Source organism: Hylobates moloch, unplaced genomic scaffold (assembly GCF_009828535.3).
Source record: "Hylobates moloch isolate HMO894 unplaced genomic scaffold, HMol_V3 SCAFFOLD_6, whole genome shotgun sequence".
NCBI lineage: Eukaryota > Metazoa > Chordata > Mammalia > Primates > Hylobatidae > Hylobates > Hylobates moloch.
The window spans coordinates 92507482-92533311 of record NW_026652281.1 but is presented as its reverse complement, the minus strand read 5'-3'; the positions used below and the strand labels follow the sequence as shown (position 1 = coordinate 92533311).

Here is a 25830-nt window from a genome sequence, read left to right as displayed (position 1 = left end):
GCCTCCTTTGGTGGCCCCAGAACCCTCTGCCTGCACAACCTCCCCCTCTGCTGAGGCCAAGCCCTGGAGTCCAGCTCCCACTTCCCCAGAGGACGCTTGACACATACTCAGCTGTGTGTTGATCTGGAGGTCAATGGCAGAGTCGATCTCAAAGTCAATGGACTGATCAATGCCCAGCCTGGAAAGAGCCAAGGACCCAGGACCCTCATTCAGCCCTCCAGCCCAGAGAGGGCCAGGGCATGGGGCATCAGCTGACAGGAATGCTTACCCCCAGGCACTGGTGTAGCCATACTTCAGGGTCCCCTTAAAGACCACAGACACGTTCTGAATGGAGACATCGATGGACTTGGCTTCCACCAGCTCCACCTGGCTGCTGGCGATGGACAAGTGGCTGATCTGGATGCTGGGAAGGAACAGAAGTGAGGAAGGATGTCGGGGGTCATCCAGGGAGCCCAAGGAGCAAGCCTCCAATTTTGCCTAGGTGAGGGTGGAAGATAGAATCATGGCCCCCAAAATGTCCTCCTAATCCACAGAACCTGCAAATATGTTACCCAACATGTCAAACCCTGGGCACCACACTCAACTTGTGTTACCTATATGAAAATATAGTTAAGTTAAGGACCTTGGGATAGGTGGGGAGATGATCCTAGATTATCTGGGTGGTCCCAATGTAATCACAGGGTGCAGAAAAGTGGAAGAGGAGGCAGAAGAGGAGAGGAAGGGGAGAGGTGACCAGGGAAGAACGCCCAGAGAGAGTCAACCCTGGTGGGCTGAAGATGGAGGGAACCATGCTCACAGGGAGATTTATATCTAGAAATGCCTATCTTTAAAAAAGAGAAAGATCTCAAGTCAATAATCAAACTTTCCACCTTACGGAACTTGAAAAATAAGGGCAAACTAAGCCCAAAGCTAGCAGAAGGAAGGAAGTAATCAGGATCTTAGTGCCTACGAATGAAATAATAGAAAAACAACAACAATCGGTGAAAACAATACTTGGTTTTTCCAAAAGATCAACAAAATCAACAAACCTTTAGCTAGACCGGCAAGAAAAAAAAAGAAGACTCAAATTACTAAAAACAGAAATAAAAGCAAGGCCATTATTACCAATCTTACAGAAATGAAAGGAATTATGAGTGAGTACTATGAACAATTGTATGTCAACAAATGAGATTAACTACATGAAATGGACAAATTCTTAGAAATGTAAATGGTATGTGAAGAAGGGTGAAAATTGATTCGGAAGAGTATGAATACACAACCAGAAGTAAAGTTAGATCAAAAATAGGTTGGCAGGCCAGCATGGTGGCTCACGCCTGTAATCCTAGCACTTTGGGAGGCCGAGGAGGGCAGATCACCTGAGGTCAGGAATTCATGGCCAGCCTGGCCAACATGGTGAAATCTCATCTCCACAAAAATACAAAAAAATTAACTGGGTATGATGGTGGGCATCTGTAGCCCAGCTAGTCGGGAGGCTGAGGCAGAAGAATAGCCTGTACCCAGGAGGCGGAGGTTGCAGTGAGCTGAGATCGCGCCATTACACTCCAGCCTGGGCGACACAGTGTAATGATTGACAAAACGTTACATGTCTATATCAAAACATCTCATATACCCCATAAATATATACGCCTACTATGTACTCACAAAAATTAAAAATAAATTTAAAAAAATAGATTGGCAAAGACTTCTGGTATAGGAAACAACTAGATTGCTCCAAGTTCTTCTTCTTCTTTTTTTTTTTTTTTAGTTTGTTCTTTTTTGTTTGCTTGTTTGAGACAGGGTGGCTCTCTGTTGCCCAGGCCAGAGTGCAGTTGTGTAATCACAGCTCACTGCAGCCTCGAATTCCAACCATCCTCCTGCCTCAGCCTCTGGAATAGCTGGGACCACAAGCATGCACCAATAGTGCCTGGCTAATTTTTGTATTTTTTGCACAGACTGGGGGTTCTCACTATGTTGACCAGACTCCACATTATTCTAAATGCTCTAATTTAGAATTAGACCCTACTACAATCTCCAGTCCTCTTTCAGTTCTACAGAAATTTAAAGCTCGTACCATTGTTTTTTTTTTTCGAGACTGAGCCTGGCTCTGTTGCTCAGGCTGGAGTGCAGTGGCACGATCTCGGCTCACTGCAACCTCTGCCTCCTGGGTTCAAGCAATTCTCCTGCCTCAGCCTGCCTAGTAGCTGAAATTATAGGCTCCCGCCACCACACCCAGCTAATTTTTGTACTTTTAGTAGAGACGGGGTTTCACCATGTTGCCAGGCTGGTCTTGAACTCCTGACCTCACATGATTCCCCCACCTCAGCCTCCCAAAGCGTTGGGGTTACAGATATGAGCCACCATGCCCAGCTTTTTTTTTTTTTTTTTTTTTTTTGAGACAGAATTTTGCTCTTGTCGCCCAGGCTGGAGTGCAGTGAGCAATCTCAGCTCACTGCAGTCTCCACCTCCTGGGTTCAGTGATTCTCCTGCCTCAGCCTCCCAAGTAGCTGGGATTACGGGCATGCACCATCACGCCCAGGTAATTTTGTACTTTTAGTAGAGATAGGGTTTCACCATGTTGGCCAGGCTGGTCTTGAACTTCTGACCTCAGGTGATCTGCCCGCCTTGGCCTCCCAAAGTGCTGGGATTATAGGTTTGAGCCACTGCGCCCGGCTGCGTACCAAATTTTTTAGTGGAGTCTCTTCTGGCAATAGCTGCGTAAGCTCCTAATACACTAACCTCCTTGGATGACTAAATTCTTGACCTGCACAGAATACAATAAACACTACCAGAGGCATTAGAGAGTAAGTGAAAACAATCAGACTGGGCCAGGCTGTGGCTCACGCCTGTAATCCCAGCACTTTGGGAGGCAGAGGCAGGTGGATCATCTGAGGTCAGGAGTTCGAGACCAGCCTGGCCAGCATGGTGAAACCCCATCTCTACTAAAAATGCAAAAAAAAAAAAAAAATTAGTCGGGAGTGGTGGCATATGCTTGTGGTCCCAGCTGCTCGGGAGGTTGAGGCAAGAGAATCGCTTGAACCCAGGAGGCAGAAGTTGCAGTGAGTCGAGATCATGCCATTGCACTCCAGCCTGGGCGACAAGTGCAAAACTCTGTCTCAAAAATAAACAAACAAAAAACCCACAAACAAACAAACAAACAAAAAAACCCAGCCGGGCTGCAGGGGAGATGCCGGGTGGAGGAAGAGAACAGCACAGGGTGAGTTTCTCCATTTTCACAAACTCTAGCACGAAGCTGGGCTCCGGCTCTCACTGTGAGAAAGGACAGTGGGAAAAGGCCCTTTCAAGGTCTTGAACTCTGGTAGATTATAGTTTTTCTGGCCTAGAGAACCAGAGGACAGGATTTGGGACAATCACAGCTGCTGGAAAACAGGGGGGAATACCATAAATGAGAAAGTCAGAGCAGGGAGCCTCCCTCGCCCTAAATAAAAGGAGATGGAGGGAAGCCAAGGAATGGGGGAAGCCTCTAGAAGCTGCAGAAGGCGAGGGAATTAATTCTCCCCTATAGCCCCCAGAAGGAATCTGGTTCTGCTGACATCTTGATCTTGGTTCAGGGAAAGCCATGGTGGACTTCTAGCCTTTTAAACTGTAAAATGATAAACTTGTGTCATGTTAAGCCACTAAACTTGGAGTGATTTTTTTTACGGCAGAAAATAGGAAACTGATACAGAGGGCTTCCGGGAGGAGGTGACACCAGATGGAGGGTGGGAGTTTGGAAGATAGTAGGAGGCTCAGCTTGGAGGAGGCCTCAGCCAGGCCCCGGGGGCAGAGGTGGAGCTGCACAATGGGAGAAGCGTTGGGCCTGGGGTCTTGGTGTAGGTACAGCAGAGGATCTGTGCCACCTGTGCCGCCGGGGACTTGGTCAGAGGTGGGGCTCAGTGAAGACCCTTAGGAGGCAAGGATCAGAGAGGAGAGACTGCAGGCAGGGAGGCCAGTGGGCCACATTCACTCTCATATTCCTCTACCCTTACTGAACTCTCCCCCGGGGCCTGGCTTGAGCACATGGAATATGACACAATAGAAGCGGCCATCACGTACCGAACACATGCTGTGTGGCAGGCACTGTGCTGAGAGTTTATACACATTTCCTGGTTTAATCCTCACAGCTACCCACGAGGTGGTCACTATTGCTGTACCCACTGAACTGAGACAGAAATGGCTCAGACAGCTTATGTGGCTTCAGAAAACCTCAGTAGAAGGGAATTTGATCCTGGGTCCATCCCACTCCAAATCCCATATTATAAGCCACTACGACACACTGTGCCCAGCAAGGAGAATCCATGTATATCTGGCTTTCCCCATCTGTTCTGTTCTATTTTATTCCATTCCCTTTAGAGAGAATAGTGTGAAGAATTCTCATCTTACCCATGATCCAGCTTCATCTAACATTAATCATGGCCAATCATATTTATGGCCAATCATATTTTATTTCTACCCCACTCATATACCTTTGGGATAACAGTTATATATTAATGACTATGACATCTAGTCTATGGCAGTCTGGTCTTACTGAATTATTGCTGATTTATTAAGGATACTATCTCTTTAACTTCTCAAGACGCTTTTGCCATGTCTGACCTCTTGCAACATAGGTCTAGGATAGCATTATCCTCTTTTATTTTTTAGCAACAGAGTCTTGCTCTGTCACCCAGGCTGGAATGCAGTGATGCAATCATAGCTCACCGCAGCCTTGACCTCCCCTTGGCCTCCTGAGTAGCTGGGACTGCAGGCACACACCACCATGCCCAGCAAATTTTTAAATTTTTTATAGAGACAAGTGGTCTTGAACTCTGGCTGAAGTAATCCTCCTACCTCGGCCTCCCAAAGTGCTGAGATCACAGGCATGAGCCACTGGACCTTGCCCATTATTCTCTTTTACAGAAGGCTAAACTGAAGCCCAAGGTCACACAGAGGGCGTGGCTGCGCGAGACCTGGGACGCCCCACAGCACCCGCTAGCGGCGGGAGTTTTCCTGCAAAAGGCGAAGTGGCATCCCAGCACCGCTGGCGCCCCCTGGTGGCTCAGAAACATTTACCAAGACTCAAGGCCCAATGTGCGCGGGTAGCAGAGACCACCCCTGGGAAGCATGTTTAGCAGGGCTGGGGAGGAGGAGGAGATGGCTTTAAGACAAAGACAAGGTCCCTAAACAATGTCTGCCCCACCCTTGGGGCCTCAGACCGACACACAGACCGGGACCCAGGCTCCAGGGCAGCCTGAGGTGCCAGGAAGGTGGCTGAGTTCCCGAGACTGAGCTGAGTTTGCACACGAGCTCCGCCAGGCTGCTAAACCTCTATCAGCTCCTGTTTCCGTATTTATTAAGCAGGGCCATCCGGGCGATGGCATTATCCTCTTTTACAGAAGAGGCTAAAATATATGATAAAGATTAAGATAGGCTGGGCGCCGTGGCTCACGCCTGCAATCCCAGGACTTTGTGAGGCCGAGGTGGGCGGATCACTTGAGGTCAGGAGTTTAAGACCAACCAGATCAACATGGTGAAACTTCGTCTCTACTAAAAATACAAAGAAATGAGCTGGGCACGGTGGTGTGCACCTGTAATCCCAGCTACTCGGGAGGCTGAGGCACGAGAATTGCTTGAACCCAGGAGGCGTAGGTTGCAGTGAGCTGAGATCGATCGTGCCACTGCACTCCAGCCTGGGTGACAGAGAGAGACTCCATCTAAATAAATAAATAAATAAATAAATAAATAAATAAATAAATAAAATAAAGATTAAGATAGATAAAGGGCCAGACGTGGTGGCTCACGCCTGTAATCCCAGCACTTCGGGAGACTGAGATGGGCGGATCACTTGAGATCAGGAGTTGGAGACCAGTCTGGCCAACATGATGAAACCCCATCTCTACTAAAAATACAAAAATTACCCGGATGTGCTGGCGTGTGCCTGTAATTCCAGCTACTCTGGAGGCTGAGGCACGAAAATTGCTTGAACCCAGAGACGGAGGTTGCAACGAGTTGAGATTGTGCCACTGCACTCCAGCCTAAGTGACAGAGGGAGACTGTCTCAAAAAATGAAAAACAAGAAAGAAAAAAATATATGATAAAGGTGAGGACATTGTAAAAGCACCTGGCCCACAACCGACCCTTGGCTGTTACCATCATCCCAAATAAAGTCAAGATACTCATTTTAGGCTTGGGGTGGGGGACTGGCTGAGGCCAAGAGTTCAAGACCAACCTGGCCAACATAGCAAGACCCTGTCTCTATTATAAGAAAACAACATTTATAAATTGTTTTTAAAAAATACTTATCTTGCTGAGATTTTTCTACCCTATCCCCCATTCACCCCCAAATAAGACCTCCATCTTCCCAGGGCAGTGGGAAAGGACCCTTTGAAGCCTGACTCTTAGAGGGGCTGTTGGAGAGGTTGATACACTCCAATAAATCCCCCCAGGGCACCAGGGGATGGAGGGTGGGGTTAGGGGAGGTGTCAGGCTCTGGTTCCAAATCAAGGGGAGAGACCTGAATCTCCCCGCTGCTGCCCTTCCTCCCTGTGGGCTGGGGGCAAGCCCCAGGCTGTTCCTCCCGCCTCCCTACCCCCAGCCTGGTCACACCCGAGACCCGACTCACTTGTGCAACCCATACTTGACTTGGCCAAGGAGCATCATAGCCTTCTCGCCCGTGATATCTGGGTAGCTGGCTCGCTGGAAGGCGGTCTGGATCACCTTGGCAGTCTCTTGGTTCACTAGAGGGGAGGGCAGTGGCTGAGGGGCTGCAGGCCTGCGCCAAGCCCCCTGCTCCCACCCCCACCTGGCCTTGGCCATGACTCAGCCTCTCTGAGATGAGGCTCCCAGCAGGTCTTAAAGCTGAGGGGTTGGACTGGGCCTCCCTCTGGGTTTAAGGTCGATGGCAATTCTAGGGGACACAGAGAGCTCTGACCCTGACCCCAGCTAGAGATCCTGATCATACCCTAGCCTCTGGATCCTGACACATGGGAACCCCATGATCCTAGTCAAATGGGGCAGCCCTGAGCCCAGCCGCACATTAACCCTACTGTCACCCAGACGATGCTGTGACACTCTCTGTAGTCCTGGGGGTCTATAATTCTGGCTTTTGAACGTGGCGATATTCTATTTTAGAAATTGTGTCATTTAGCCTCCCTATACCCTTATTGTATTGAGCAAGAGACTGAGGCCCAGAGAGGGCAGGAGAGCTGGCCAAAGTCACACAACAGTCAGTGATGGAGCCTCCGTCACCTGAGCTCATGGCAACCCCTGACTTTGGCCATAGAGTGACCCCCAACACCAAATATACACCAACCTCCTAATCTTTATCCCCTGACTCAAGCCCCTAACCTGGCTCAGATCTGAACCCTAACTCGAACCCCAGTGATTCTGGGTCTCAGACAAACACAAATCCCTACACTTGGCTGTTTGCAACGCAGCTAGGACCTTCTCACCAAAGAACTTGACCTTGAAGGCGAGGTCAGGAGAGGGTGAGGACAGCTCCGCTCAGCCCATCTCCCTCCTAGGGCACTCCTCTCTCTGGGCTAGTGTGGCAGCTGGCTTCAGAGCTGGCTTCAGGCCAGGGAGGCTCCTGGCGCAGTGGGTGTCCATGAAAAGACCCCTGGCAGGGCAGACAGAGGCACTGATACTTACACACCAGGAGGGCAGGCTTGGTGATGCGGCACACGATGCCTGCCTCGTGCGAGGTGCCTTTGGAGCAGGCATGGGCATTGCCCAGCAGGGCCAGGGTCAGGACGGTGGCAGCCAGCATGGTTATCAGGCAGTGGTGCGTAAGTGGCCTGAGCCGTTCAGCCTGGAGCCCGTATATGTATGTCCGCCCAGCCCCCACGGAACATGAGGCTCTTCCGGGCAGCAGGGTCTTCCTGGCCCCAGAGATTCACCTCCTTCCTGCCCAGCCCCTGAGGCCTCCTCTCGAGTTCAGAGCCAGACATTCGACAAGAGCACCCCAACTTCTGCTTGTCTCCCCTCAACCATCTGCACCATTTTTGCCATCCCTTATGTTATCTGGATAATTGCTTAATATGTTTCCATGAATTCATTTATTTTTTACTTAAATACATATATCTAGGAATAAACTTTCTCTCTCAGTTGCCATAAATAGAAAGAGGCCAAAATACGATGACTATGAGAAAAAGACATTGAATTCTTGCCAGATGCTGTTGCCCGACAATGACCCCAAGCTTGAAGCCTGCTGTTGCATGTAAAGTAAAACTCAGTAGAAAAAGGCAGAGGGCTTCATGGGCGCTAGAGAAACTCTAGCATCGACCTTTCCCTTGCTCTGATTTGAAAGCTTGAAAGGATAATGTCCTCACTGTAGTATTCCATGGCATTTGATGCTGCATCTGGGTACCCCAGAAGCAGTCCTCTATGTAGACTTTCCTTGATATGCATAAAATAACTCTGGGTGGGTATACAGCCTCTGAGATCATTGGCTGCCTCTGGGAGAAACTGGGTATCTGGGGGAAAGGGGCGGAGCAGGGGAAATGTCTGTGGCATTTGAATGCTGAGTCATATGAATGTGTTATCTTTCAAAAAATTACAACATACAGTACTTTACCTACAGCTGGGGCCAAGAACTGCCCTGCAGCAACTGTGACCAGATGGCCAAGTACTGCCTCCTCAGAGCCCCTAGGAAGGAGCTGGGGCTGCAGGGATGTGGGCAGGAGGCTGTGCCCCAGGCAGGGCCAAGGAAACATTGAGTTGGGATGGCCTTGCTCAGTCGCCTCTCAGGGAGTCCTGCCCTAGTCCCGAGTTTGCACCTGCTCCAAGCCCAAAGCTGCCCAGAACCACATGGGGAGCCGGGCTGACCCTCACTGTTTCCCAAGGCTCAGAGACATAAGCTGATTGCCCCTGGGCACCAGCCCTCGGGTTCGTACCCACAGGCCTCTGGAGCCCCCTCACTGAATGAGCATGTACCATTGGCCCTGCCAGGGTCAGGGCTGGAGGTGAGCCCTTTAGCCCAGGCCTCCCCAGCACGCTGTCCTCCGATCAGGCTGGAGGAACTTCATTAATGGGCTCTATTTCTCCAGAAACGTGAGGACTTCCTGGCAGCTATTGTCTTCTTGGCTGTTGTTTCTGTTCCCTTCCTGGGGCCACGGAGGGCAATGATCGAGGGTGCCCCTGGCCAGGGTACTGGCGGTCAGTGGCTGGGCCTGGAGAGAAAAGGAAGGTGGGCCCCATCCTCTAGTGCAGCCTGGGTGCTGGGGGCCTCCCAAGGGTGGGAGACCCTGGGGATAATGGATTAAAAAAATAAATAAATAAATAAACCAAAAAAACAAAAGAGCCTATCCCTTTAAATTTAGAATCCTGCACCTTAGACTCTTAAAACTTAGTAAGAATTATACTAATATCAGCTGTATTTTCGAGATAATGCTTTTTTGCATTATCTCATTTAATCTTTTTAAAATTATTTTTTAGTCTTTTTAAAATTGTAGTAGAATTTAATTTACTGCTTAATGAAAACTTACCACTTTAACCATTTTAAAGTGTACAATTCAGTGGCATTTAGTACATTCACAGTGTTATGCAGCCATGAATTTAATTCCAGAACAATCTCATCACCCCAAAATAGAGCCCCACATCCAATAAACAGTCATTCCCCATCCTTCCCTTTCCCAGCTCCTGGCAACCACAAATGTGCTTTCTGTCTCTATGGATTTGCCTACTCTGAACATTTCATGTAAATAAAGTCATACAGTGTGTGATCTTTCGTTCCTGGGTTCGCTCTTTTCTTTCTCTCTCTTTCTTTTCTCTTTCTTTTTCTTTCTTTCTTTCTTTCTTTCTTTCTTTCTTTCTTTCTTTCTTTCTTTCTTTCTTTCTTTCTTTCTTTCCTTCTTTCTTTCCTCTCTCTTCTTTCTCTCTCCCTTCCCTCCCCTCCCCTTCCCTCCCTTCCCTTTCTTTCTTCCTTCCTTCCTCCCTCCCTCGCTTTCTTTCTTTCGACAGAGTCTTGCTCTGTTGCCCAGGCTGAAGTGCAGTGGCACAATCTCAGCTCACTGCAACTTCCACCTCCTGGGTTCCAGCAACTCTCTTGCCTCAGCCTCCCGAGTACCCAGGATTACTGGCACCCACCACCACGCCCAGCTAATGTTTGTATTATTAGTAGAGGCGGGATTTTGCCATGTTGGCCAGGCTGGTCTCAACTCCTGACCTCAAGTGATCTACCCGCCTCGGCCTCCCAGAATGCTAGGATTACAGGCGTGAGCCACCGTGCCTGGCCTATGTCCCTTAGAGGAATGTCTTCAAGGTTTGTCTGTGTTGTAGGCTGTGTCCGTACTCCATTCCCTTATATGCCTATACCGCACTGTGTTGGTCCCTTCACCCGTCAGTGGGCATCTGGGTTGTCTGCTATCTCATTCACTCTTCACAGCCACCGGGATGCCTTGATGGCCCTGCTTTATAGGACAGTGATGCAGAGAGAAGTTAAACTACAAGCTCCAGGTCACATAGGGACAGGAAGCCAGGATTTGAGCTCTTCAGGAATTTGGGCTCAGTGCTGGTCCCAGCTTCTGAGAATACTGGAGTCAGAGGACAAGAGGCTTGGGGTCACGGAAGCTCACCCTCTCTCACAGGGGAGACACAGCTCCTGGGGAAGGGAATCCCCGGGACAGGGAGGGGCAGGATAAACTGCACCCTCTCCCGCCTCTGTAATCATAACCTGCAAAACCTTGTCGTGGAGGAGAATGCAAACCCCATGTGAATTTTTAAGCAGACTTTGCTTTTTAGAAGAATTTTCGATTTTCAGAGAAACTGAGCAAGGTTCCCATATACAACCCATAGTGAGTTTCCATTATTATTATTATTACTATTATTATTATTGTTATTATTTTTATTATTGAGACAGGATGTCGCTGTGTTGCTCAGGCTGCAGTGCAGTGGCGCGATCCTGGCTTCCTGCAGCCTCAACCTCCCGGGTCAAGCGATCCTCCTCTCTCAGTCTTCTGAGTAGCTGGGGCTACAGGCATGTGCCACCACACCTGACTAATTTTTAAAAATTTTTTGTAGAGATGAGGATCTCACTATGTTACCCAGGGTGCTCTCGAACTCCTGAGCTCAAGAGATCCTCCCGCCTCAGCCTCCCGAAGTGCTGGGATTACAGGTGTGAGCCACTGCCCCAGCCTCATTATGAACATCTTGCATTCATACAGTATATTTGTTACAATTGATGAATCAATGTGGAAACATTACTGAAATCCATGATTATTCAGATGTCCTTAGTTTTTACCTAATATCTTTTTCCTGTTCCAGGATCCCGTCAAGAATATATCACATTTGGCAAGGCACGGTGGCTCATGCCTGTAATCCCAGCACTTTGGGAGGCCAAGGCAGGAGGATTGCTTGAATCCAGGAGTTCGAGACCAGGCTGTGCAACATGGTGAAATACTATCTCTAAAAAAAATACAAAAATTAGCTGGGTGTGGTGGTGCACACTTATAGCCCCAGCTACTTGGGAGGCTGAGATGGATGGGAGGATCACTTGAGCCCCGGAGTTCGAGGCTGCAGTGAGCTGTGATTGTGCCACTGTACTGTAGCCTGGGTGACAAAGCGAGACCATATCTCAAAAAAAAAAAAAAATCACATTTAGTTGTCACATCTCCTTGTAGCTGTGACAGTTTCTCAGGCTTCTCTTGTTTCTGATGGTCTTGACAGGTTTGAGGAGCAGTGGTCACGTATACTGTAGGATGCCCTTCTGTTGGGATCTGTCTGATGTTCTGATGTTTTTCTTTTCTCTTTTTCTTTTCTTTCTTTTTTTTTTTTTTTTTTGAGATGTAGTCTCACTCTGTCGCCCTGGCTGGAGTGCAGTGGCGCGATCTCGGCTCACTGCAACCTCCGCCTCCCAGGTTCAAGAGGTTCTTCTGCCTCAGCCTCCTAAGTAGCTGGGATTACAGGCACCCGCCACCGTGCCTGGCTAGTTTTTGTATATTTAGTAGAGATAGGATTTCACCATGTTGTCCAGGCTGGTCTCAAACTCCTGACCTGTGATCCACCCACCTTGGCCTCCCAAAGTGCTCAGATTACAAGCGTGAGCCACCACACCTGGTCTGATGTTTTCCTTATACTGGCGTTACAGGCTGTTGTGAAAAGGGTTGCGGAGGTAAAGTGCCATTTCATCCCATCATATCCAGGATGCCCGCTATCAACATAATTCATGACAGCTGATGTGACCTCGATCACTTGGCGGAGGTCGTATTTGTCAGATTTCTCCACCGTGAAGTGAATTCTCCTCACTCCCCCTCCCCGTACTGTACTCTTTGGAAGAAGGTCACTAAGGCAGCCTGGAGTTGTGTGTGCCCTCCTGTAGGGTGGAGAATCTACAGAATTCACTTGGGATTCTTCTGCACAGAAGATTTGTCTCTTCTTTCCCGTTATTTTTATTTTTATTTATATATTTATTTTATTTGTATATTTATTTGAGACAGGGCCTCACTCTGTTGCCCAGGCTGGAGTGCAGTGGTGAGATCACAGCTCACTGCAACCTCTGTCTCCCAGGCTCAAGCAATCCTCCTTCCCCAGTCTCCCAAGTGACTGGAACTATAGGCATGCCCCACCATGCCTGGCTAATTTTTGTATTTTTGGTGGAGACAGGGTTTCTTCACATTGCCTAATCTGGTCTTAGACTCCTGGGCTCAAGTGATCTGCCCACCTTGGCTTCTCAAAGTGCTCTCCCATTTATTCATATGAATGTATTCAATCATCTATGTTAGTATAGACTCATAGACACTTATTTTATACTTTGGACTATAATTTGATGCTTACTTTATTTTGTTGCTCAAGTTGCTCCATCTTTGGCCACTGGGGGCTCTTTCAGTTGGCTCCTGCGTCCCTGTGTCATATCCCTATCAAAGTGGGTTTTCCCCCGTTTTTGGGCCCTGTGTAAATGTATAAAGATAAAACACAAGCTTTTCAGTACATTTCCACCTTGCTGTGACAACCCAAACTGGGGCCAGGACTAGGGTAAGGCAAGTGCCTGACAAAATTTAAGGGGTGCCGGAAAAACTTAGTAGTCACCATTTAAAAATCAAAATTATGGACTCGGCATGGTGGCTCACTGTAATCCCAGCACTTTGGGAGACCGAGGTGGGTGGATCATTTGAGGCCAGGAATTTGAGACCAGCCTCCAACACGGTGAAACCCTGTCTCTACTAAAAATACAAAAATTAGCCAGGTGTGATGGCGGACACCTGTAATCCCAGCTACTCGGGAGGCTAAGGCAGGAGAATCACTTCAACCCGGGAAGCGGAGGTTGCAGTGAGCCGAGATTGTGCCACTGAACTCTAGCCTGGACAGCCGTGTGAGACTCTGTCTCAAAAAGAAAAAACTATCAAAATTATGGACGCAATGAATATTTGCACACCCATATTCATAGCAGCATTTTCTATAGCAGCCAAAAGTGGAAGCAACACAAGCGTCCATCAATGATGAGTGGATAAACAACATGTGATATATCCACACAACGGAATATTATTCATCCTTTAAAAGGAAGGGAATTCTGACACACACTACGATGAGGATGAACCTTCAGGACATTATGCCAAGTAAAATGAACCAGTTACAAAAAGACAAATACTGTATGATTCCACTTACATGAGGTATCTAGAGTAGTCATAATTAAGAGCCAGGAAGTAGAATGGGCAGGGTGTGGTGGCTCAGACCTGTAATCTCAATGCTTTGGGAGGCCGAGGTGGGAGGATCACTTGAGCCCAGGAATGTAAGTCTGCCTTGGGCCATGCAGCAAAACCCCATCTTTCCAAAAAATAGGTAAATTAGCAGAGTGTGGTAGTGTATGCCTATAGTCTCAGCTACTCAGGAGGCTGAAGTGGGAAGATCCCTTGAGCCCAGGAGTTTGAGGCTACAGTGAGCTGTGATTGCATCACTGCACTCCAGCATGGACAACAGAGGGACACTGCCAGTAATAATAATAATAATAATAATAATAATAATAATAATAATAGAATGGAGGTCACCAGAGGCTGGAGGAAGAGAGAATGGGGAGTGAGTTCATATTTAATGGAAATAGAGTTTCAGTTTTTCAAGGTGAAAAGAGTTCTGGAGATGGGTTGTATAATAATGTGAATGTATTAAATGCCACAAAACTGTACACTTAGAATGGCTAAAGTGATCAATTTTATGTTATATATATATTTTACTATAATAAAAAAATCAAAATTAATGCAAAAGGTCTATAATGGACAAAGTATCAGAATCTTAAGTAAACACTGAATCAGTATTACTAATTTTCTCATTTGCTTCCGTGTCCAACAAGGCCTGTTGCGGCCCTGTTGCTGAGCCAGTTCCACGGCAGAGCAGGGTGACAGCCCGCTGACCCCAAGTTCTTCCTCCATCCACTCAGTCATGCCAAAATCACGCCTTCAGAGGACAAGCCCATAGAGAGGAATCTGTGGCAAAGCTGATCCCAGAACCCAGGTGGAAAATTCCCACGCTAGGTGGGCGTGGTGGCTCATGCTTGTGATCCCAGCACTTTGGGAGGCCGAGGCAGGCAGATCACTTGAGGCCAGGAGTTCCAGACCAGCCTGGCCAACATGGCGAAACCCTGTCTCTACTAAAAGTACAAAAATTAGCTAGGCTTGGTGGTGTGTGCCTGTAATCCCAGCTACTGGGGAGGCTGAGGCAGGAGAATGGCTTGAACCTGGGAGGCAGAGGTTGCGGTGAGCCACGATCACGCCATTGCACTCCAGCCTGGATGACAGAGGGAGACTTGGTCTCAAAAAAAAAAAGAAAAGAAAAATTCCCACCTTACCAATACAGGGATTCCATCCATCTAAGCTTGGCCATATGCATCAAGTATTTAATTAATAGCAAGAACTAGCTAATCAGTTAAGAATTTTGAGATGTGGAGATTATTCTTCTGTATGAATATGAACAGAAGAGGTAAGAAAGAATTATTTATTTATTTATTTTGAGATGGAGTCTCCCTCTGTTGCCCAGGCTGGAGTGCAATGGTGTGATCTTGGCTCACTGCAACCTCTGCCTCCCGGGTTCAAGTGATTCTCCTGCCTCAGCCACCTGAGTAGCTGGGATTACAGGTGTGCATCACCATATCCAGCTAATCTTTGTATTTTTAGTAGAGATGGGGTTTCACCGTGTTGGCCAGGCTGGTCTCTAACTCCTGACCTCGAGTGATCTGCCCACCTCGTCCTCCCAAAGTGCTGGGATTACAGGTGTGAGCCACCACGCCTGGCAAAGAAATAATTTTAGAAGTCCAGGCAAAGAAATCAGGGGAAGCTTCCTGGAAGAGGTGGCCTTAGAGGGCAAAAGGGAGAATTGGTGAGTGAAAGCAGCCATAGGCCGGTTGGTGGAGCAAAGTTTTGAGAGCCAGTTGAACTAGCAGGGCAGAACCTGGACAAAGCCTGCTTTCCAGACTCTGACTCAGTGGTGTGCTGGTAAAAGTTTAACAACCAGCTCTTGGGGGGCCAGGCAGGAACCCCAATCTGTAGCCTTTGCCAATTTCTTTGCCAATTTATACCACACATATTTATCTCCCACCATGGCCAAATTCAAGCTATGAATGTGATGCCACTGAATGCAGAATTGGTAAGAAATACACAGTAGCACACAATTCTATAGTGTAGCCATTTCCACTATATGGATCCAATCAATATCAATAACCACAGAGCATCAGTAATAGTATGCTGGACAGTCTCTGAGCCTACTTTGGCTCAGGAGGCTGCCCAATAAAAATAAATAATAATAATAGTGCACTGTAGCAAAGTAATTCACAAGTGATGAGTTTTGAGTGTTAACTTTGTTCACCTCAGCCTCCTAAGTAACTGGGACCACAGGGATGTGCCACCATGCCCGGCTAATTTTGTTTTTATTTTTTGTACAGACCTGGGTCTCCCTGTGTTCCCCAGGCTGATCTCCAACTTCTGGGCTCTAGAGATCTTCCAGCCTTGGTCTCCCAAAGTGCTGAGATTACAAGCATGAGCCACGGCACCCAGCCTATTATTTTATTTTATTTTATTATTTTTAAAGACAGAATCACCCTCTGTTGCCCAGGCTGGAGTGCAATGGCGTGATCTCAGCCCATTGCAACCTCTGCCTCCTGGGCTCAAGCAATTCTCATGCCTCAGCCTCACGAGTAGCTAGAATTACAGGTGTGAGCCACCACACCCGACTAATGTTTTTGTATTTTTGGTAGAAACAGGATTTTGCTGTGTTGGCTAGGCTGGCCTTGAACTCCTGACCACAAGTGATCCACCGCCTCGGCCTCCCAAAGTGCTGGGATTACAGACGTGAGCCATCACGCCCAGCCTATAATTTTGTTTTTAATAATAGCTGTGTTCAATAATTGGCTCACAAAATTCCCGAAAATTTAACAATTGACTCCCATGAGCAGACCAGGCTTCTCCAGCCCTCCTCGTACTGCATGAGACTGCCTCTTGGAACTTAAGAAGCTCTAAACCTGACATCCCACCAGGGTTTGCGCTGGGACAATGATCTGAGCTCTGTCCTCAAGCATGTGTTTCTCCAGGTCATTGACCTACGGCAGAAATGCCCGGCCCCTCCCTCAGCCCTTGGTTGCAAACAGGAGGCCACAGGCTCCTCACGTCCTTCCAGTCAAGGCGAAAGATCTCTCCTTGCAGCCTAGAGTGAAGCCTTCCTGCCCCAGCTGGCTGACCCCTCATTCTACCTCTCTCTTGAACCTAGAGGCATCTTGATCCCTGGGCCCCACCTCTGCAGGACAGAGCCAGGATTTCTGGGAGGGGTCATTACAACCATCCCCCATCTCTTAGCCTGGGACTTTCTGCAAAAGAGTTAGGGGAGCAGGCCACAGAGCAATGGCCCGCCTCAGGTCACAGCTGCTTTTAATCCCAGCTCCCATCAGGCCTGGGTAGAAGCCCTGCCACCTCAAATCACCAGGCACAAAGTCCCCACACTGGGGCAAATCATAATGTTGGGCCTCTCTTTTGCCCCAGCCTCTCCACCCTAAGTTTATTTTCATCTTGACAGCACCCCATTCCTCCCACCTAATCCCCACATTCATCTTCCCTTCTTCACGATCAACGCTCACTGTCTTAATTTTTTGTATTTTTAGTAGAGATGGGGTTTCACCATCTTGGCCAGGCTGGTCTCGAACTTCAGACTTCGTGATTCCCCCGCCTCAGCCTCCCAAAGTGTTGAGATTACAGGCGTGAGCCATGGCACCTGGCCGCAGAGAGCCTTATGAGGACGTGTGCATGGATACGTAGGCACAGATGATATGCATGTGTGCACAGATACACACACACCACGTACACACAAGCACCCAGATACACCTGCTTGTGAGACACACACAGGTACACCTGTATGCCCACAGCACTTACCCCAAATATACACACTCAAACATCTTGGTATGCACCTCATTTTTTAAGAGACATTTTCATGGACTATACATTCACAAAGCTTTTAGCATTCAGTGTTTCCTGCAACCTTAATCCTTCAGGAACCACGGTCATGATGCTGTCTTTTCTGCATCTGCCCTAGACTGTTATTTACTTAACCTTTTAAACGGACTGGCTTTTTTACTTATGTGGATTTTAAAGGGGAGCTTTATATCCTCACTTTAAATGCAAAATACATTTATCTAATACATTGAAAAATAGCATGCTATTATAATCAAGTGTTTTTGGCTTTGCACGGTGGCTCATGCTTGTAATCGCAGCTACTTTGGGAGGCCAAGGCGTGTGGATTGCTTAACGTCAGGAGTTCGAGACCAGTCTGGTCAACATGGTAAAACCCTGTCTCTACTAAAAATACAAAAATTAGCTAGATGTTGTGGTGGGTGCCTGTAATCCCAGCTACTCAGAAGGCTGAGGCAGGAGAATTACTTGAACCTGGGAGCCAGGGGCTGCAGTGGGCCAAGATTGCACCACTGCACTCCAGCCTGGGCAACAGAGGGTGACTCCATCTCAAAAACAAAAAAAAAAAAAGAAAAGAAAGAAAGAAAAAGACAAAAAAGTGTTCTTCCACCTAGAATGGTTTTGCACACCCATCCCTGGGTCCCGTGTGCCACTTTGGGGAAGCGCTCCATTATTTCACTCCAGCCTTGTGACCCCTGTGCGGTGGGCAGAGCAGGTTTTATATGTCACAGGGTCTGTTATGATGAGGAAGTGAGAATTCAGTGGGGTGGTGTGACTTCCACCAGGCCCCACGGCTGCAACTCACACCAGCTCTCCTGCCCCACATCTGGTGCCCTTCCCTGGGGACAACCCCTCTGGCCTCATCCCTACAAATCACCTCTCCTTTCAGTCTAATGCCAGCAAGAAGGTTGTCATCAGAAGAGACCATCCGCCTTCCCTGCGGCGTATCCTCCAGTAGCACCTCAAGGTGGCGCCTCCTAGCCAGCTAGGGCCACCGCTCACCCTCCCAGGGCTCCGTGCAGCCCTCCCTGGCCCCGCATCCTCCACCCTGCCCTCTGTCATCAGCCATCCAGTGCTTATTCCCCTACCCACTCTTTGGAACATTCCCTCTGCCTTCATGCTCTGACCTGGGGTCTGCTGCCTTCCCTGCAGGCCTCACTGGGGCTGTTCCTCCTCCCACACACCTCTTCACTCTTCCCTCATAAAACTCCAGCTCCTTGAAGAACACAACATCAGACTCTGCTGCCCCCGCCCCATGGTGCTGCGGTGGCTCCCATCCCATCTCCACCACATCCCATTTCTTACTGCGGGTCTCTGGCCCTATGTGTTCTGGCTCCACTTCTGGGCCTGATCGCCGCAGCTCCTCTGGGCTCAGCTTCAGACACCTGCCACCGTGCAGGACACACACATACAGGACACACGTACCCGCTCCTGCACCAGGGCCTTTGTCCTTGCAGTTCTTTCTGCTTGGAGGCTCTTCCTCCAATTTTTGCTTGGTTTGCTCCAGCTCATCATTCAGGTGTCACCTCCTCGGAGGCCCTCCCCGACCACCGTCTAACCACTCGTCCTCCTGGTGTCGAAACCACCGCACTCTAAAATGTCCCCTACCACGTTATCCCCTCTCCTTTCCATGCTTTTTATCCTAGCCCTTGTCATTTTATGTCCACTTGTTTCTTTGTAGTCTCTGTTGACCTGCCAGGGTGTAGAGCCCACGAGGACAGGGATCACCTGCAGCAAGTGGGTCCCAGGAGCTAACGGGTGAGTGCTGACAATATGGTACATATGCCTACTCATGTGCTCTCCAGCCAGCTGTGTGCGCACAGATTCGCAGCCTATCCATGTATAGGCACATACACACTCAGGCACACAGATTCTCACGTACACAATGGGCTTCAGAGGGTCCAACTCTGCAGCTGGGTCAGTGGTGCTATCCCACCCCACCCTCCGGGTTCCCACACCATTTAAATCTCATCATTTCCACCCTGGAGACATCCTTCCAGATGAAGCCTGCCTCTTCCTGCCAGCCTGCTTGGCCTGCTCCCTGGAGTGGGAAAGCTTTAGGAGGCACAGAGCAAAGCTTCAGGCCCTCCCCAGGGCCACCCCAACCTGCCTTTGCTCTCAGGCAGAGCCAAGTGGAGGGGACCCTGCCTGCACAAATGACACAGCCTGCCTGGAAGCAATTCCCACCTGCACTGGCCAATACACTACACAGGGATAAGGAACTGGACCTCACAACCTCCAGAGCCAGCCCCTGTGTCAGTCAGGGTTCCTCCAGAGAAACAGATCCAATAGTGTATCCATTAACTAACTTCTAGAAATTGTCTTACACGATTGTGGGGGCTGGCTAGGCGCGTCTGAAGCTGTAGGGTAGGATGGTGGGCTGGAAACTCAGTCGGAAGCTGAGGCTGCAGGCCATAGACTTAATTGCTCTGTCCTTGGGGAAACCTGAGTTTTGCAATTAAGGTCTTTCAGATAATTAGATGAGACCCATGCAGGTTAATCACATCTGCAGAATACCTTCATAGTAACACCTAGATTCATGGGGTTTTTGTTTGTTTTTTGTTTTATGTTTTTTTGAGATGGAGTCTCACTCTGTTGCCCAGGCTGGAGTGCAGTGGCATGATCTCCACTCACTGCAGCGTCCACCTCCCAGGTTCAAGCGATTCTTCTGCCTCAGCCTCCCGAGTAGCTGGGACTACAGGCACACACCACCACAATAGGCTAATTTTTGTATTTTTGGTAGAGATGGGGTTTCACCATGTTTGCCAGGCTGGTCTCAAACTCCTGACCTCAGGTGATCCGCCTGCCTCAGCCTCCCAAAGTACTGGGATTACAGGCATGAGCCACCAAGCCCGGCCTAGATTTGTGTTTGATTACATAACTGGGCCTAGCCAAGTTCGCACATAAAACTAATCATCGCAGTACTCTCTTTGTCAACCTGGCACCTGTATGCATCTCCTTAAACACTTAATCTCCAGATAAAGACAGTAACAAAGCCATGCTTCCACCTAACCTGACTCAACCATCCTGCATACAACAGAAAACATGCCAATCCTTTCCCCAGAGAGGCTGCAACGTCCTTGGGTGATGTTTACTCTTCTGCTTGACATCCTGTCACTTCAATGCTGTGATGATCCATCTTATGTTAGGTGATAAGGGAATGAGAGAGGAAAGAAAACAAAAGATTTTTTTTTTTTTTTTTTGAGACGGAGTCTTGCTCTGTCGCCCAGGCTGGAGTGCAGTGATGGGGTCTCAGCTCACTGCAACCTCCACCTTCTGGGTTCAAGCAGTTCTCCTGCCTCAGCCTCTTGAGTAGCTGGGATTACAGGTGCCTGACACCGTGCCCGGCTAATTTTTGTATTTTTAGTAGAGATGGGATTTCACCCTGTTGGCCAGGCTGGTCTTGAACTCCTGACCTCATGATCCACCTGCTTCAGCCTCCCAAAGTGCTGGGATTACAGGCGTGAGCCACCATGCCTGGCCTAAAGATTTGTTTTATATCTATAATATGTATTAGATATCAGCATACAAGTTTGTACATGAATATATAAATATATTAATAACAAAATAAGGAACAGTGTAGGCCACCTACCTTTTGGTCCATGTTTCAGCCAGCCAGCCAACCAACCAACCAACCAACCAACCAACCAACCAACCAACCAACCAAGTTAGAGCCCTTTCTAACCCCTCATGCTAAAGCACTGAGTTAAGAATCTCTGCTTAGTGGGCCCATATCATTACGTTCAGCCAGATCCAACACTATGGTCCTTCCGTGATCTCACACCCTTAAAATCTACTCCCATACATGTCTCTTGGATTTGTCTGTATAAATTGGAAAAATCATGCAGTTCTTTTGGTGTGTAGCACACCTCTTCATGGGTCACTGTGTGTACCTTTCTCTCTGGGGTCTGGTGGGACTTGAGTCTAGTTACAGGTCCAGAAAAGAGGGGAGGGCATAGGATCTAAGAAGAATCTGAAGTGCCCTGCAAGACAGCTACCTCAGGGAAGGCCATAGGGTTTCTCAAAGGGTTAAGAAATTGTGATGAGGTCAGGCGCGGTGGCTCACGCCTGTAATCCCAGCACTTTGGGAGGCCGAGGTGGGTGAATCTCTTGAGGTCAGGAGTTCAAGACCAACCTGGCTATTGGGGTGAAACCGTGTCTCTACTAAAAATACAAAAAAATTAGCTGGGTGTGGTGGTGCGTGCCTGTAGTCCCAGCTACTCTGGAGGCTGAGGCAGGAGAATTGCTTGAACCCAGGAGGCGGAGGTTGCAGTGAGCTGAGATTGCACCACTGTACTCCAGCCTGGGCAACAGCACAAGTCTCTGACACAAAAAAAACAAAAAAAAAAAGAAAAAGAAAGTGTGATTACGAGGGTAGGGAAATAACACCCACACACTTGCTGCGAATCTGTATCCACACAGCTGGACCCAGGGAAGGGTAGATGGGCTGTTTCTACTGGCAGGGAACATAACAGAATTTAGGGATTCAATGTACCCAGCTTTACTGGAATCCTCCCTTATGTTCCCATTCCAATTTTCAAGTTGCCCTCACTTTAACTGAAGACGCCCTGCAAGGCTGGAATTTGGGATTTGGATTTGCGACATAATTCAGCCACATGCAAGATGAGACTTTGGGTTTCCTTTTCACGAATCTCAGCCCTGGCCAGGCAGGGTGGCTCACAACTGTAATCCCAGCACTTTGGGAGGTTGAGGCAGGCAGATCACTTGAGCTCAGAAATCTTGACCCTGCAACTACAGGAGGTAAGGGTCTCTTCTAAGGAAGTCACAGCAGTTTTTACGCAGAGCTTGAGCTGGGAATTTGAAACCCTGAGCTCCTCCTTTTTTTTTTTTTTTCTCCACTTTGTCCAGTGTAGTTGGGAGCAACCAGCCAATTAAATACTCCCTAGTTTGACTACTATGTTCTAAGGGGTGGGGGGTGTAAAACATAGCCAAGGAGGACAGATGCAGGGGACAATATGGGTGCTGGCTCATGCCTGCACTCTCCCCTGCGTCATGTGGGTGGTGTCTTCTCCCAGTTATGACAGGGGTAACCGGAAGGGATGCACTGCAGGATTTCTGGACCTGACTGGGTGACTTCCACAAGCTCCTCTGAATTCATGCTCAGTCTCCAATCATGGAGGACCATGAGGCTGGGAGTGCTGTGCTTTCAGTGCTTTGCATGGTCAAAAGGGGAGCCCCGGCTCCCCCTTTTCTCCAGTCTCAATCTCCCTACCCTCTTCATACTCCTGTGGAATTCTCTTCAGTTCCTCCCACACCATGTTCCCTCTGCCTTTGCACAGGCAGAGCTCTCTTCCTCTCTTTGCCTGTCACTCCTGCTCACCCTGCAGCCCGTGTCGGTGACACACTTCCATTGCTGCGCAGGAGTACTAGGATGGGGCTGTGGATGTTATTTCCCCGTCCTCGAACTCATCACACCTGTCTGCCATCGCTGCTGTACTTGCCACCCACAGCCGACTATAAGACCCAAGAGGGCAGGGGCCATGCCCAACCTATGCCTCATTCTGTCTCCTGGCCCCCACGCCATATTTGGCACATGAGGACTGCTAAAAAAAGTTGTAGAAGAAGTCCATTCCTGAGAGGGAGTATTTCTAGTCTCAGATCTGCCAGTTAGGGGTTTGAGACCTTGGACAGGTCTCCCATCTCTGCAAGCCTCTACAAAATGGGAGAACACCTAGATTGCAGGACTAGCTGATAAGACAAAGAGACTGTCCTACACACATCCAAGTACTTCGGAAAGGACCAAGTAATTATTACATAAAACCTCCAGGGGACCTGGAGCCTCCCCCTTTGTCAGTCAGGCTGCACACAGGTACGGCTTCTCACCTCCCTCCTGGCCATGTAAAGAGTTATTTATCTCCTAAGACTATACTTTCAGGGATCATTTCTATGGTTGGTTACCAGAGAAGTTTCTCTGAACTTGCAGAGAACTTGTAGAAGTTTCTCTGAACTGGTAAAAATAAATAAGAAATCATTTATTTATTTATTTTTGAGACAGAATCTCACTCTGACGCCCAGGCTGGAGACCCTCCCAGGTTGAAGCAATTCTCCTCCCTCGGCCTCCCAAGTAGCTGGGATTACAGGCGCCCACCATGATGCCCGGCTAATTTTTATATTTTTAGTAGAGAAAGGGTTTCGTCATGTTGGCCAGGTTGGTCTCAAACTCTTGACCTCAAGTGATCCGCCTGACTCGGCCTCCCAAAGTGCTGGTATTACAGGCATGAGCCACTGTGCCTGGCCAAAAATATATTTAAAAAACATTTATCTCCATTGTTTATTGTGTAAAATGTCACATCTAACAAAGTATGTTTGCTATGTAGAATGCCAAAGGAGGTGTTGATTTAGCAACTCGTTACTAAATTTCCCAAAATGAGGCACATGGATAGTCCTAGGCCATTCTCAGGAAGGGAAAGCCCCAGCTTCAGGCATATTAAAGGCCCCAGAAGGCCTGCAGTGAAGAAATCTATGAACTTGGATCAGCCTGAGGGTTCCAAAATGTACTTGGTCACGAAGCTCATTTTTTAGGGGGTGGGGGGGGCAGGGGTAGAGTGTTTCTTCTACAGAACTAGGATTCAAGAAATTGCACCTTAAAAATGCAGACTTAGAAAGCTGCTATAGCCAGAGCTGAAATCTAGGGCTTTTTCAGTCATTTACTTGCTACTTAATAATAAAGGCCCAAACCAATAATTTCCTAAGTATTCAGAGTGGTGTGTGGCCCATGATCATGGCACATTGAGTAGCTATGGTGGAAGCACTGAATTTCTGCCATGTCCCACCTGTCAGCCATCTTAGGCCTTAACTGCTGAGAGTCCTGTTTGCCCCAGTGGGGATGGGGTACCAATCTGAACCCTGGTTAGCTCTGTTCAGGGGCACCTTCCTGGCACTATTTATTTTGGGCCTGTAGAACCCAGAGTTTAAGCCACAAACTGACATTTCAGAGGGTGAAACCCCTGTTCCTTCAGAAACAGATGGTACCACAGCTGCCTGGGGCCTTGGGCCCCTTGCCAAATGGTGATGGCCTTACCTCTGAAAAGCAACAGGCTTTTCCACCCAAGACTTTCGGAATTCTTAATGTTCGTTTTCCTAAACCAGCAGGACCTCATTCCCAAGCATGTGCAGAATCCAGCTGTTTGGCAGGAAGAGCACGTCCTGTGGCTGAGCTTTTACTCCTGCTGCTACCCTTCTTTCCTTGAGCTGGAGAGAAGGTGAGTAATTTCATACCTCATCATTTTTCCCCCATCATTTCATACCTACTCTAGTTACAAGTCATTTCTTCCTTGAAGCAAACTATCTCTTCACAATTTGTGAATATTCATTGCCTTCTGATAGTTCTGTTCTAGAGGCACACAGTTATTTGAAACTTCTTGTTATTTAACTCCTTACAAAAGGAGTTACAGTTGGCTTTGAAAGCATAACCACACATAAGACATCTTTGTACCTACCCAGCGTCTTGCTATGAGTTGTTTAGTGAATGTTTATCTTATGTAAACAATGTTTCCAATGAGGATTAATTTAAATGACCACAATCATGATAGAAAAGGCTGATTTACTTTGCCAAACAGAACACCTACACATAAGATTACTCACGTAAAAATATATAAAACTTTGCTTTAAAGATTAGTCCCTGGCTGGGTGCGGTGGCTCACATCTGTAATCCCAGCACTTTGGGAGGCCGAGGCGGGCAGATCACCTGAGGTCAGGAGTTCGAGACCAGCCTGGCCAACATGGTGAAACCTCGTCTCTACTAAAAATACAAAAAATTAGCCAGACATTGTGGTGGGCGCCTGTAACCCCAGCTACTTGGGAGGCTGAGGCAGGAGAATCGCTTGAACTCAGGAGTTAGAGGTTGCAGCGAGCTGAGATCGCGCCACTGCACTCCAGCCTGGGCAACAGAGCGAGACTCCATCTCAAAACAAAAACAAAAACACCACCAAAAAACAAGAAAAGATTAGTTACCACAGTAGTACTTAAAGGATTAAAATCACAAACATAAACTCAGCTTACAAAAGCATGAAATTTGAGCAGGTGAAACTATTGCAGATTTGCCAAGGTGAAACCACTAACTTTACTAACTTTAAATTTGGGGAATTTAACTTTGATGGGTTCCTATATAAGCCAGCACTGTTTAAATCAGGAAATGGGGAGAAACACAGGTATAGTCTTAGTAAATTAAAACTTTCAAGCTGAGTGTGATGGCGCATGCCTATAGTCCCAGCTGCCCGGGTGGCTGAGGCAGGAGGTGGCTTAAGCCAGGAGTCTGGGGCTGTAGCCAGCTACCATCCCACTTGTGAGTAGCCAATGTACTCTGGCCCAACGAAGAAAGCGAGACCCCATCTCAAAAACAAAAACACCAACAAAAACTTTCACAGCCTTACCTGAACATTCTTACCAGCACAAACAGTCCTCGTTTGAAAAACAGGCATTCAGGTTAAACACCGGCAACTCAATTGTTGACTATCTAGATACAACAAGCGCAGAGTAA

At 48.1% G+C, this 25830-nt stretch overlaps 1 protein-coding gene and 1 pseudogene across 4 annotated transcripts in view; one reads left to right on the top strand and one right to left on the bottom strand.

Annotated features, from left to right (window-relative positions):
- Positions 1 to 25801, bottom strand: part of CETP (cholesteryl ester transfer protein) — a 41022-nt gene extending 15221 nt beyond the window's left edge. For 2 of the 4 annotated variants that reach the window (XR_004248774.2, XM_058441018.1), the window contains exons 1-3: positions 6578 to 6831; positions 269 to 403; positions 108 to 178 (exon numbers count right to left, since the gene is read on the bottom strand). Coding sequence is in view for 3 of the 4 variants with exons in the window: in XM_058441018.1 (XP_058297001.1) it covers positions 108 to 178; positions 269 to 403; positions 6578 to 6771 (400 nt within the window). In the remaining variant the exon portion in view is untranslated. Of the gene's footprint in view, positions 1 to 107; positions 179 to 268; positions 404 to 6577; positions 6832 to 7605; positions 7806 to 12726; positions 12840 to 25723 lie in introns of those variants that run through there. The other 2 variants (XM_032157401.2, XM_032157403.2) reach the window with 2 other exon arrangements.
- Positions 23211 to 23344, top strand: LOC116472143 (small nucleolar RNA U3; annotated as a pseudogene).
- Positions 25802 to 25830: the final 29 nt, after the last annotated feature.